Source organism: Strigops habroptila, chromosome 8 (genome assembly GCF_004027225.2).
Source record: "Strigops habroptila isolate Jane chromosome 8, bStrHab1.2.pri, whole genome shotgun sequence".
Taxonomy (NCBI): domain Eukaryota; kingdom Metazoa; phylum Chordata; class Aves; order Psittaciformes; family Psittacidae; genus Strigops; species Strigops habroptila.
In genome coordinates this window covers 46,609,228-46,620,795 of record NC_044284.2, presented here as the reverse complement: position 1 = coordinate 46,620,795, position 11,568 = coordinate 46,609,228, and the positions used below count along the sequence as shown (strand labels likewise).

The following is an 11,568-nucleotide window of genomic DNA, read 5'->3' as shown; positions in this document are numbered from 1 at the left end:
TCAAATGACTCTGGAGCGGGTCTCACACTTCAGTCTTGGCAAGCAAAGTGCTGGAGAAGTTTGGGTGTCAGGAAAGAGAGGATTCACCGAATCCCCCTCATGTTCCCCCATGCTAGATGTCAACATGATGGAGAAAGGGGCCATGGCCACCAAGCAGCAATGCCAGTCTCTAATGGAATAGGCCACACTTTGGGAGACCTCTGAATACTTTAAAAGCTTTGTGTTTTTGGAGGGTAGGGAAAAGGCAGTTCTTAAAAAAACCAAAACCAAACCACCAAACGAAAAGAGAGCATGAGCCAAAGCATGTTTATAAGGAAAAGCCTTTTCCCAGTGGTGGCCGGGCAGGGGGATACACATGCTCCTGATGCCCTGGCCAGCCTGGCAGAGGGGTTTCCATTCCCTCCCCTCCCCTGCAGAGCTGAACTACTGGCAGAGTGGAGAGGCAAGAGCATAAAGAGCGGCTGAACAGGGTGACACTCAATGCTGCAGGCTCTCCCACTACCTATGGTCACCCTGGAAAGCCTCTGTCCACTTGGAGGTGTCCATGAAGATGGAGGAGGAGCTGTGGAAGAGCCACAGGCAGGGCAGGGAGCCCTCCCGCGTCCATAGGTCCTTGGTGCAGTCGTACATCTCCATTTCCACCTGGTAGTCCCCGTTCATGCCCTTCCAGTGGCCGCCGGTGACGAAGAGCCGGTCGCCCAATGCCACCATTCCGCCATTCTCATGGAGCATGTGGAGGAGCTGCACCTGTGTGAAGGGCAGGGTGAGATGCTTGGGACCCGCCCTGGGGACCTCCCAATCCCACTGAAGAGGACATTAACCCACCAGCCACATCCCTCATGCCCCATCCTCCCTGCAAGGTTTGGGGAGTCCCTGCAGGCATGTCTTGCTTTTAGCAGCATCCCTGTTGTGCTTCTGTAGGAGCAAGGTTGGGGGTGCTCTGGGGGGCCTGGGGTGGGTGGAGGGGGCAGGCAGGAGCCCTGCAAACTGTGCTGGAAAAACCCTGATCCTGTGGGTTTCTGTATTGTGAACACTGCTTAAAATCAGCAACTCTGCACAAAAGCTGTGCTCCTAGTGCGGGTGACAGGGGAGCAGGGAAGGAATGATTTTGGGGCATCTTCAGGTCCACAGGGGTTAATAGAGCCAAGGGATGAGCAGGCAGGGGGGAGAGGGGGTGCTGGCACCCAGGGAGCGGGGGGAGCGGGAGTGGGGGTATGGTTGTTGGGTGCTGACAGGGAGGGAACTGCTGCCCATTCCTGGGAGTGCTTGCACACAGCCCACCATCCCGCTACCTTCTGCCAGATGTTGGCCTCTGGGTCATAGACGTGGACTTTCTTAGTGTTGTCCCCGATAAGGTAGATGAGCCCGCGCAGGGTGGCACAGCGTGGGGCCGAGAGGTATTTGGGGATGAAGGGGGATGTGATCACACTCCACAAATCTGCAAGGAGCAGCCGTCAGCAGCATGTCCCACCCTTGGCTCTTGTTGCAGCTGCCAGTGACCGAAAAAAGCATTGCCTATCCTGTGGCTATTTAAGGGGTGGTTTGAATGGGAGGGGACAGAGCAGCTGGGCAGGATGGCACCCGTGGTCTCTGTTCCAGATGAGGCTCTTGCGTTAAAAAATGTGTGGGGGATATTTTTTGTAGTGGTGGTGTGGGATGAGGGAGACTACCAGCCGAGGAGGTAGCATTGTCCCAGGGGTTTGGCTTCTCCCTAAGGTGGGCAGTGTCCTCCCACCCCTCTGCCCCAGGGATCCCTCTCCATTGAAGGTCAGGTCTGGTCTGTGCTGCCAGCAGCTATGCTCCTGGCTGGCCCCCTGCCACAGCCACCACCAAGACCCCTGTTAGCACCTGCAATCAGGTGCTAACAGGGCATCCCACAAGAACGTGCCCAGTGGCACAGGATGTTGCCTGCCTGGGGGCTCACCCTCAGTCGGGCTTCCCGGGAAGGTGTTGGTGGGGTGCAGTGACAGGGCCAGCTCTCACCTTGGACAGGGTTGTAGCACTGCAGGGTGAGTGCATTGTACTTGACGGCGCAGGAGCCCACCAGGTAGAGCTTGCCCAAGCAGCTGGCGGCTGCAAAATTGCTCACGTACTTGAGGGCTGGGCTGATGGCACACCAGCTCTTGTTGTAGGGGTCATAGCGCTCCACCTCCACCACGTCCACTGTCGTCCCTGCAAGGCAGCAGGATACTGCAGCCACCGCACTGCTCGGGGCACACATGGACCCCCGCCCCAGCAGCACCCGCGGGGTCTTCGCAGTCTTACCCCCAATGACATAGATCTCGCCGTTGAGGACAGCACTGGTGTGGTTTGTCCGGGCTTTCAGCATGGAAGTGATGGGCTTCCAGGCGCCGTCCCTTGGGCAGAAGCACCAGGCCTGGGTCGTTGACCATGTATCATGCTGGGACCCCCGGGAGCCACCTGGGGAGGGACAGGTCAGGTGGACAACCCCTCTGAGTGCAGCCATCTCTGGGCATTCCCTGCCAGATCCACCCAAGAGGGGAGCAAGGAGAGGGCTTTGCTGGGAGAGGAGGGTAGCCCCTGGCCCCATGCCAATGCTCCCTGCCTGCATCCCTGCCTGGATCTTTGTCCCCCATCTCCATCCCCGCTCCCTGGGGATACCCACCCTGCACTGGCAGCCCTGGCACCTACCTGTGACGTAGACATCGTTGTTCAGAGCCACCAGGGAAAAGCCCCATTTGTTGTAATCGGGGAAGTCAGGCAGAGCCATCCATTGCCCTGAAACCCAGCAGAGCCAAGTGATGACCCCCCAGACAGTGATGATGCTTTTAAGCCAGCCCTCTTTCACTCTTCCCTTCCCCTTTCCCCTCAGTGCACCTCCCGACACCAGATCGTTTGGCAAGAGGTGGCTTTGGGGTAGATGGAGGATTAATTAACATGTAGGGGGTGTGCACTTGCCCCATCCGTGCCATGCACACTTACTACTTTTGGGGTTGTAGAAGGCAAAGTTCCTGGGGGTGGCTGGCATCTCCAGCCCCCTGTCCTCATCCTCGCCCTCCTCCAGCACACGGCCGCCAACCACCACCAATACCTCCTCCAGCTTCTGCAATGTGGTCAGGGAGTTGTTCTGCACACTGACATCGCTCTGCCCCTGATGGAGAGGCCAGGCCAGGACTGTCAGGCTCCAAGCTGAGCTTCCCCTCCAGCTTCTGGGGTGGGATTTGGGGCAGGGGGTACCCACCATGGTGCGGGATCGTGTGACGAGGGCCTTGCTGGCATCTGAGTCACGGATGAGGGGCTCAGTGGTAAGCAGGTTCTGCAGGTACTGGTCAGGCAGCAAGACGAGGTGGGCCAGCTCCAGCAGCTCAGGCAGGAACTGGGCTCGGGAACCTGGGTCGTGGCGTACCCAGCGCAGCACAGCCTCAGCCAGGCTCTGCTCCTCCTGCACCTGCAGCTGGTCCTTGGAGAGGTAGACAGCCAACCTCTCCTTAGAGAGCTGGAGGAACTCCTCCTGCAGAGAGACAGCTTCAAAGTTCTCCTGCAAGAAAGACCAGGCCTTGGAGGAGACCTCAGGGCAGCCGTGGCTCTCACCGAACTCGCAGATACCTAGGCAGTTGGTGGCATCCATCTGCTGCCAGAGGTAGCGGCTGCAGACCTTCTGGATAGTGGGGAAGTGCAGCTGGCTGGATGTCCGCATCAACCCCTCCACGTTGTCCTGGTTGATGGTGACCTTCCCTGTGTAGGCGAAGTCGAGCAGCATCTCCAGCGCACCAGGGTCCACTTCCTTCAGCTCCACCCGTGCTGCAATGCTCTCGGCGAAGTCGCCGGAGAACATGGCATAGAAGTAGTGGCTGCAGAGGGCCAGGACGCCACGGTGGCAGGGGAACTCCCGCCCGCCTGCCACCAGTGTCACGTCTGCCAGTTTGGGGTTGGCGCGCAGCCGCTGCAGCCCCTCCAGCATGCCCTGAGCATGCGAAGGCAGGCAGAAGTCAAAGTCATCCACGTTTCTCACCATGGTGCTGGGGATGGGTGCAGTGCCTCGCCGGCTGACAGAGCCCCCGCGGAGCGTGGCAGGGGTGCCCCTGCCAGGAAAAGGCGATGACATCCCCCTCCCTCCACACAGCCGCACCTTTCCCGCGCCTGATCTACGGGCACCAGCAGGGGCAGGGGAAGTGCTCCGTGGAGCGCCCCATTCCCACTTCCACCAGTGGCCTCCCCATGCTGCGAAGCTGCCCTCCCGGCGCTGCCACCGATTTTTAGGGGGTGGGGGGTGGTTTTGGGGGTGGGTTCAGCCCTGCTCTCTCTCGCTCCCTCCCGCTCTCACCTGGGCTCTGCAGCCCTTCGGCCAGCTCGCCGGGAGGGAAGTGGCGCAGTTCGGCACTGGGGAGGGACACTCTGTCGAGACACGGGATCCAGTCGGGACAGGGGAGCACACTATTTTTAGGCGGCGCTGGGACACCGCTCCCTGCTCTTAAAGGCACCGTACAGGGAGAGCTGCCCGCTCCTGCCCATCCCTGTTGCCCCGTGGCTTTGCTGCTTTTTGGAAAGCATCCCTCTGCAGCCAGCTGGGCACCACAGGCCTGGGGGTTCCTGCAGCATCCCCCCGACCCTCCGGTCGCTGGGGGTCTCTGCGATGTCCCTACTCCCTCTGGCTGTCGTTGTGATGCTGTGTTAAATATAGGATGTTATCTCACTCCTCCTCGGCCACAAATAAACAGCGGTAGCCGCCTCACCGCAGGGAGTGAGGCCGCCCCAGGGGCCAAGACACTGGACCTGGAGAGGGTGGGAGGGAGCCAGTGTGGTGGGGCGGTCCCCCTCCACACAAAAAGCTTTCTCCATCACCTCGGGAAGCTTCACTCAGCTCGGACAGAAACAAAAAGGCCTTTATTGCAGCCCGCGGTTTCACGCAGCCCTCCCCGCCAGCGGGTGGGCGTCACTCCTCTAAGCTGAAGATCTCGGCTTCCTTCTCCTTCCAGAAGGCAAAGCTGCGGTCGATGTAGCGGCAGATCTCCTCTCCTTCTCCTCCGGCCTCCCCCAGCCGCCAGGCTGAGCTCTGGGGAGATCCGAAATACTTGTCCTTTATGTCCTCGAAGCCGTCCTGCCAGCCCCGCCGGCCGGCGGCGATTTCGTCGGTGACAGCGCGGTGGAAAGCACGCACCGCATGCCAGCCATGCCGGCCCAGCTGCTCGAACACCTCGAAGCAGAGGAGGTGGCGGCCGCGGCGCTCCTCGGGGGACAGTTCCTGCTCCAAGATGCGGAAATAGCCCAGCATGAAGAGCTCCAGAGACAGGCTGTCGTAGTCCGCCGCCTTCCCCCCGGCCAACACCACGAACTGCTCCGGAGAGAGCAGGGCGCTGGTAGGGGGCGGCGGCGGCGGGGGGCGGCGGGAGGCGGCGTCCCGCCAGCCGCCCAGAAGCCGCTGGATGGCCTCCCTCTGCCGCGCCAGGCGGGCTGTCCCCCACTCCCCAGTCGCCGCTGCCTCCCGGGGGTCCCCGGCGGCCGGCAGGGACGGCCCGTAGGCAGAGGACCGTTTCCAGTGGCTCAGGAAGAGCATGACGATCCGTTCCTTCCTCAGGCTGCCCCACTCCGGCCCCGCCCCCGGGGAGCCGCCGCCGCCGTCGGAGAACCCCTCCTCGCAGCTGATGCCCGAGTCGCTGGCGGCCTCCGTACCTTTCCCTCCGGCCGCCTTCTCCTCCGCCGCCCCACAAGCGGGCTCGAAGGCCCCGCGGAGGCTGCGGACGCAGACCCCATACTGCCGGATCTCTCGCTGCGCCAGGCTGCCCGCTGTCTCCCGGGGCTGCCCGACGGCGGCGGCGGCGGCGGGGGGGGGAGCGGCGGCGGCGGCGAGAGAGGCGACCCGCGCCCCCTCGGCGTGTGCCAGCATCGCGGCCAGGCTGCTCACGGCGCCCGCCAAGCGGCCACACCAGAGGGGCAGCGGCTGCCCGGGAGCGGGCGGGGGGCTGCGCACGGTGATGCTGAGCAGCGGGGCGGGCAGGAGGGCGCGCAGCTCCCGCGCCAGCCGCCGCAGCTCGCTCTGGTACGCCTCGCCCCGCCGCCGCAGCCGCAGGCTCTCAACCGCCCGCTCCAGCTGCTGCAGGTCTCCCTCGGTCAGCAGCTCCCCGAAGGGGCCCAACATGGCCTGGCGGGAGGGCGAGAAGCGCCAGGAGCCCTCGTCCTGCGGAGACGGGCCGTCAGCGGGCGCCCGCCGGGCTGGCAGCGTGGGTCCGGTCTCTCCCCATCCCCGGGACGCCCCGTACCTGGCCACCCGCCTCCTCCTGGTCCGCCAGCCGGGCCCGCAGCCGCCGCACCATCACCTGCCGCTTCCACTCGTGGATGGGGCGGCCCCGCTCGTCGTGTGTGGGTACCAGGGAGTCCGCTTCTGCCTCCGCGGAATCCGGCCCCGGGGGTTCCGCCGGCTCGGCCGCCCCATTCTGCGCGGGCAGAGTCACGGGAGGATTGTGGGGGGGGCGGCAGCTCGGTGGGGACGGGCCGGGGGCCGCGGGCGGAGCCAGCGACCTACCGGGTGGGCGAAGAAGGGCGCCGGGATCCTGGCCCGCTGCGAGAGCTTGCGGAGCTTCAGCTCCGCCGGCACCGACCTGCCGGGCTCCATCCCCCGCCGGGCCGGCTGGCTGCCGCGGGGATAGGCGCAGGCTTCCTCCTGGAGAAGGAGGGCAGGCAAGGGGAGGCAGATGCCTCCCTCCTAACACCTCCAGGATCCTCCACGAAGGATCGGGTGAGGGGACCCCGTGAAGATGCCCTGCACATCACCCCAGTCCTTGCGGGAAACCTTTCCCGGGAAAGACCCACGGCTGAGCGTTTCGGTCAGAAAACGGGACGGAGCTGCAGCGCCTCTGCTGCACCTTCTCTCCTCGGGGGACACCGCGATATCCCCGCAGCCGAGGACCAAGCCCGGGGCCGCCCACATCTCCGCCAGTTCTTCTCCGGACACCCCATGCCCATGGCGGGCTGGCTTTTCCCAGGGGATGGGGGCACCCACAACCACAGCAGGGCCTTACCTGCCGCGGAGGGAGGGCTGAGCCAGCCGCCGGGGACAGGAGGCACCCGGGAGCCCCGCGCTGAGTGCAGGAGGGCGGGTCCTGTCCGGACAAGAGCCAAAAGTGGGTGCAGCTGCACCCCCAAAGTCCCTGTCCAAGAAGCAATGCTGAGTACTGGGCAGGAGGGGAGGCAGGAGGTTGGGCAGCCCTGGAGCAGGCAAGGGCCACGGCTGCAGCGCTGGGGCGGGGAGTGCACTGAGCGTTGCATTAATATTTCACCGAAGCATCGAGTGGCAGTGCTGGAGCTCAGTGGGTGGCACCGGCACCAGTCCTGGAAATAGTGGCTCAGTGGCTTGGCTCCAAGCCTCGTCCCGCTCCTCAGGCCAACAGAGAATGGCCAAAGCTGGTCACGATGCCTACCTCCATGCTGGGTTTTGGGGACAAGAAGTCTTTTGCACTGGCTGGCACATGGGGCAGGTACTGGCAGTGGGGGATCTTTGGCAGAGGGACCCACCGCGCTGCTGCCGGACATCTGTTACTAATATTCGGCCACGTTTGTGTTCCTTCACTCCACTGCCATCCATTATATATGGCCAGGATGGATTAGTGGGGCTCAGTTACACATGAGAAATTCCATCAAGGGGCTGGAGTACAATCAAGGAGCAGCAGATCAAAGCCTTAAGCAACAATTGCCTGGTGAGGATCCATTACAGATTCAGCCTCTCAGTCCCTCCTCAGCCCTGGCACAGGCTGACCCCTGACACAGGGTGGCTCTTGTGGGGACATGAGCTGACACCACCCTGCAATACAGCCACAGCTCCAGAGTGGGTTACACAGTACCTGCAGCAGTGTGGCACCCTGCAATATTAATGGGGATGTAGTATGAAACATGGGAACATGGCCCAGCGCTGGAGGCACCACGTCTCAGGTTAAGCAGACAGATGTTGTGAGCTGTGACATGAGCCACATGCTAGCCTGCTCCCATGTCTTATTGCTGGCATGGAAGGAGAAGGCTGGAGATTTGCCAGCTGCTGTGCCAAGGGGGGATTTTGCTGAAAGCCATGCCAGGGTTGGGTCTTCCTCTGGGTACCAGATAACTGCTCACAAACGTCCTGCCTCCTGCTCCCCTGGAGTGCTAGGGAAGGACAGAAAGGGCCACTTTGATGCCTGGCATGGCCTGGGACCTCCAATGAGAGGATTCTGCTCAAAGGCAGAGCCTTTGTGGACTACCAAAGAGCCACCTCCCCCCTGCCAGCATTTTCCAGTTGAAATCTCCATGAGTGTTTAGTCTTTGCTTCTGTCTCTGGGGCCCAGAAGGCACTGAGAGGCCGTGGTCCCCCCTGAGCAGCCTCACCCCATGCTCGGCTGCCCTTGCTGTGGCAGACGTGGTCCCCAAAACTCTCGACACCAACATTTCGGCCTGCTTCCTAGGAAGCAGAGTCTGAAAGGTGGCAGGCAGGTGTGGGCAGCAACTCAGCCCCAATGCTGGGAGCTCCCCAGTCACCCGGTCCATGGGAGGGGTGGAGCAGGGCAGCAAGGAGGGCCTGGCACTGTTTGCAGCATGCCACCATGTGGCTGCCACCACAAAGCTCTTGGGGGTGCCCCAAAGTGAGGAAGAGCACCATGTTTCACCGAAGAAGAGACTCCCTAAATACGATGCTCATTCTCGCTGGGGCTGCTCCTCCCACATGCAGTCCTCTTCTGCAGGACCAGGAAAAGAGAGGAGTGTCTCCCCGAGCCTCCATCTCAGCTGCTTTCCTCACCCTGGGCTTCAGGAGAGCAGACACTGGCTCCTCCAGGACGTGCTTGGCACAGCCCCAGGGTGTTGTGTCTGTTTGTACCTCAACCCACAGGTTTTATCTTTCCTTGTTTTTTCAATTCTCCTTCCCATCCCAGTGTGGCAGCCAAATTTAACAGCTGTGTGGTACTTGGTTGCCATCTGGGCTTAAACCACAACAGTGATGTATGCATTGAGTTGTGGTTGCACTGGACAAATGTACAACTCACAATTCACTTATTGACTGTTTTTTTAAATTATTTTTCAATATCTTAAATAACTTTGATAAAATGTAGACTCCTGGATCACTTTTGAAAATGATAAACTAAGCTCAAAAAAAAAAAAAAAAAAAAAAGGTAATTTGATGGTGGTTAAATTTTTGCCAGAGGAGATTCTGACTTCTTTATTTGGGCAGAACTCTATCATTTCTTGTTTCCTAACCCATCTACTGAGGAAGATGTTTCCTAGAAATAAGAGCACAAAAATAAGCTACATAATGTCTTTTAATGTGTATGAGAAATATCTTTCAAACTATTGCATGACCCACAAAACTATTATCTGTCAGCCTTTTGAGTTTCAGTTCCGCAAGTGCTCCAAACAGTTAAGTCTTAACTTGGAACCCGAGTAAGCCCCTTGATTTTAGAGACTGTTCAGTGTATTTCCTTTAACTTAATAAATTATTATTTTGTCTCATTCAGAATGGGATTCCATGTGTTTCAATTTGGACTGTCTTCTATTGTTTCCTTTTTGGTTATTTAGTAATTTCAGTACTGTTGTTATTTCAATAATTGAACAGTCTTAAAAAAGAGATAGTATTGAATAACAGTATCACTCGTCTTACAACACAGAACAATCGGTATTGCATGCATATGCAATTAAATGTCCCTATGGACAGTTAATCCTATTAGAATTCCTCGAAGTTGCATTCTATATCAACAGTGTCCAGTGTACTATGATTTTCTTTTCTCAGTGGGTGAAATTCACCCTTATACAGAAGTGTAGTACCAGATACCCTCATTACAGAACTCGTCTATGAACCACAATTTGTGAGTTTAAGACTGGCAGACTGACAGTGACACAGAGTAGGTGAATCTCCTTTATTTGAATTACAACTTCTCATGTACTTAAATGTGCATATTTGTATATTTTATATAATATATGTGTATGTGCATATTTAGCATATATGCATATGTAAAGCACCGAGGCTATGCTGTCTGTTATGTGATCTGGCTCACACTCTTCTGTGCCATAGCGCCTGAAGGGAAATTCTTTTGTGAACTGCCACAGTAACATCCTGACGCTTTCGTTCCTGCTAGTTACAATATATAAGCTTATAGAGGCGTAACTGTTTATTTGAACTGCAGAAGTCCAGTTTTCACTAGTTTTTATTCTATTACTTCAAATGTTTATTTGTCTTATAATGTGGCTGGCAACCTGTAGTCACAGTAGCTTCAAAGTGATAAACCCATAAATGACAACACCCATGTAGATATATATAGAAAAATTAATACAATCCTATTTTGATTAAAAAGTAGAAGACTAACTTTCTGCTGGAATACTACCCCTGTATGAATACTAAGCAATGAAAACTCAGCTGGTCTAAGGAAGTGTGTCACTGGTCACTCTGTGTCACTGGTCTAAGGAAGATATTAATAAGAAATTAGAATAATAACTTGCTGCTGGGAGATTTCCTATATGGCAATACTAAACAGCATAAACTCCATAGGTCTAAGGCAAATAAATGTGATCTGTGATAAGCCCAATATGTTATTTATGGCCCTAGAAGATCAATAATACAATATAGGTGGAGAATATACAATATACAATAAAGGTGGAGAATGAGTGGATATTAGTAGTGATTACAGACAGGCTATGAGCCAGTGTTGTGCTACTGATCAAAAAAGTGAGCAAATGCAGAAAAATAGAGATGCATTCCAGTTAGAGCTAAGGAGGGACAGACACTGCTATATGGGACCATAGTGCTGTTTTGCCTTAAATGTACTGCACAGTTACGATTGTCCAGGTTCTGCTTTGAAAGGCACTTTCTAGGCTATATGCTAATGATGATGTCTAGCAAACCTAGCTCTTATTACTAACATGCTTTGGCCTTGGCTTAGAGAGACAAAAGTTAAGATGGGGTATGATTATTATCAATAAATATATGGTATGCTGTAGAGCAAGAAGTCTGGACAATGCTGGTTCTACAATAAAATGCATATGCTGCTACTGAATAGCTGGTTTTGATACCAAAAGAGAAAAATTCTGTAACTGACTTTGTTTGAGAGAAACCAACACAGCTAATTTAAGAACAGCTGAGATTTAAAAAGAGGAAAATACCAGTAATCTCTTCAATTTATAACAACTAAAATAACTGTGATATCTAACTCTTCTATCACTGATGTAGTGATAGAAGCAGTGGGAAATAAATAACAAATACAATTATGTGAAAAAAGTCAGAATTTCCTCATAAACTAAGTGATGAGAGATGTTCTCAAAGAAACATGGTCCTTCTGAAGACAGTATTTTTTGTGATGCTTCCAAATTGGAAAGAAAACTGCTCATTTCCCCCCCCCCCCTTTTTTTTTTTCCCCTTGCGTTTGTATCCTTCTATTGAGATTAATCTCAAGGGGAAAACTGACAATTTCTAGCCCAATGTAACTATTAATTATAGAAATTTCAATCACTTTTGTTTTATTTTATTGGGAAAGCCCAACCCTGCTGATGTTTGTGTACATTAATAACTGCAGGCTAAGAAAGTTCAAAAGAACAGTTGGCGTTCAGGTTTACATACAGCAATATTCTGATAGAGTTGGCACATTGATGTTGAGCTTCCTA

The 11,568-nt window shown here is 56.0% G+C and overlaps 2 protein-coding genes across 2 annotated transcripts; both read right to left on the bottom strand.

Annotated features, from left to right (window-relative positions):
* Positions 1-292: 292 nt before the first annotated feature.
* Positions 293-4,098, bottom strand: KLHL30 (kelch like family member 30). The gene is made up of 7 exons (XM_030494725.1): positions 3,203-4,098; positions 2,944-3,112; positions 2,653-2,739; positions 2,266-2,421; positions 1,984-2,172; positions 1,293-1,438; positions 293-747 (listed from the first exon to the last, which is right to left on the bottom strand). Exons 1-7 carry the CDS (start codon positions 4,064-4,066, stop codon positions 499-501), a joined length of 1,860 nt encoding a protein of 619 aa, XP_030350585.1. The 5' UTR covers positions 4,067-4,098; the 3' UTR covers positions 293-498.
* A 728-nt stretch (positions 4,099-4,826) lies between these two features.
* ESPNL (espin like) lies at positions 4,827-7,540 on the bottom strand. Its single transcript, XM_030496235.1, has 4 exons — positions 7,471-7,540; positions 6,978-7,058; positions 6,227-6,619; positions 4,827-6,171 (listed from the first exon to the last, which is right to left on the bottom strand). Exons 1-4 carry the CDS (start codon positions 7,538-7,540, stop codon positions 4,895-4,897), a joined length of 1,821 nt encoding a protein of 606 aa, XP_030352095.1. The 3' UTR covers positions 4,827-4,894.
* Between the last annotated feature and the right edge of the window lie 4,028 nt (positions 7,541-11,568).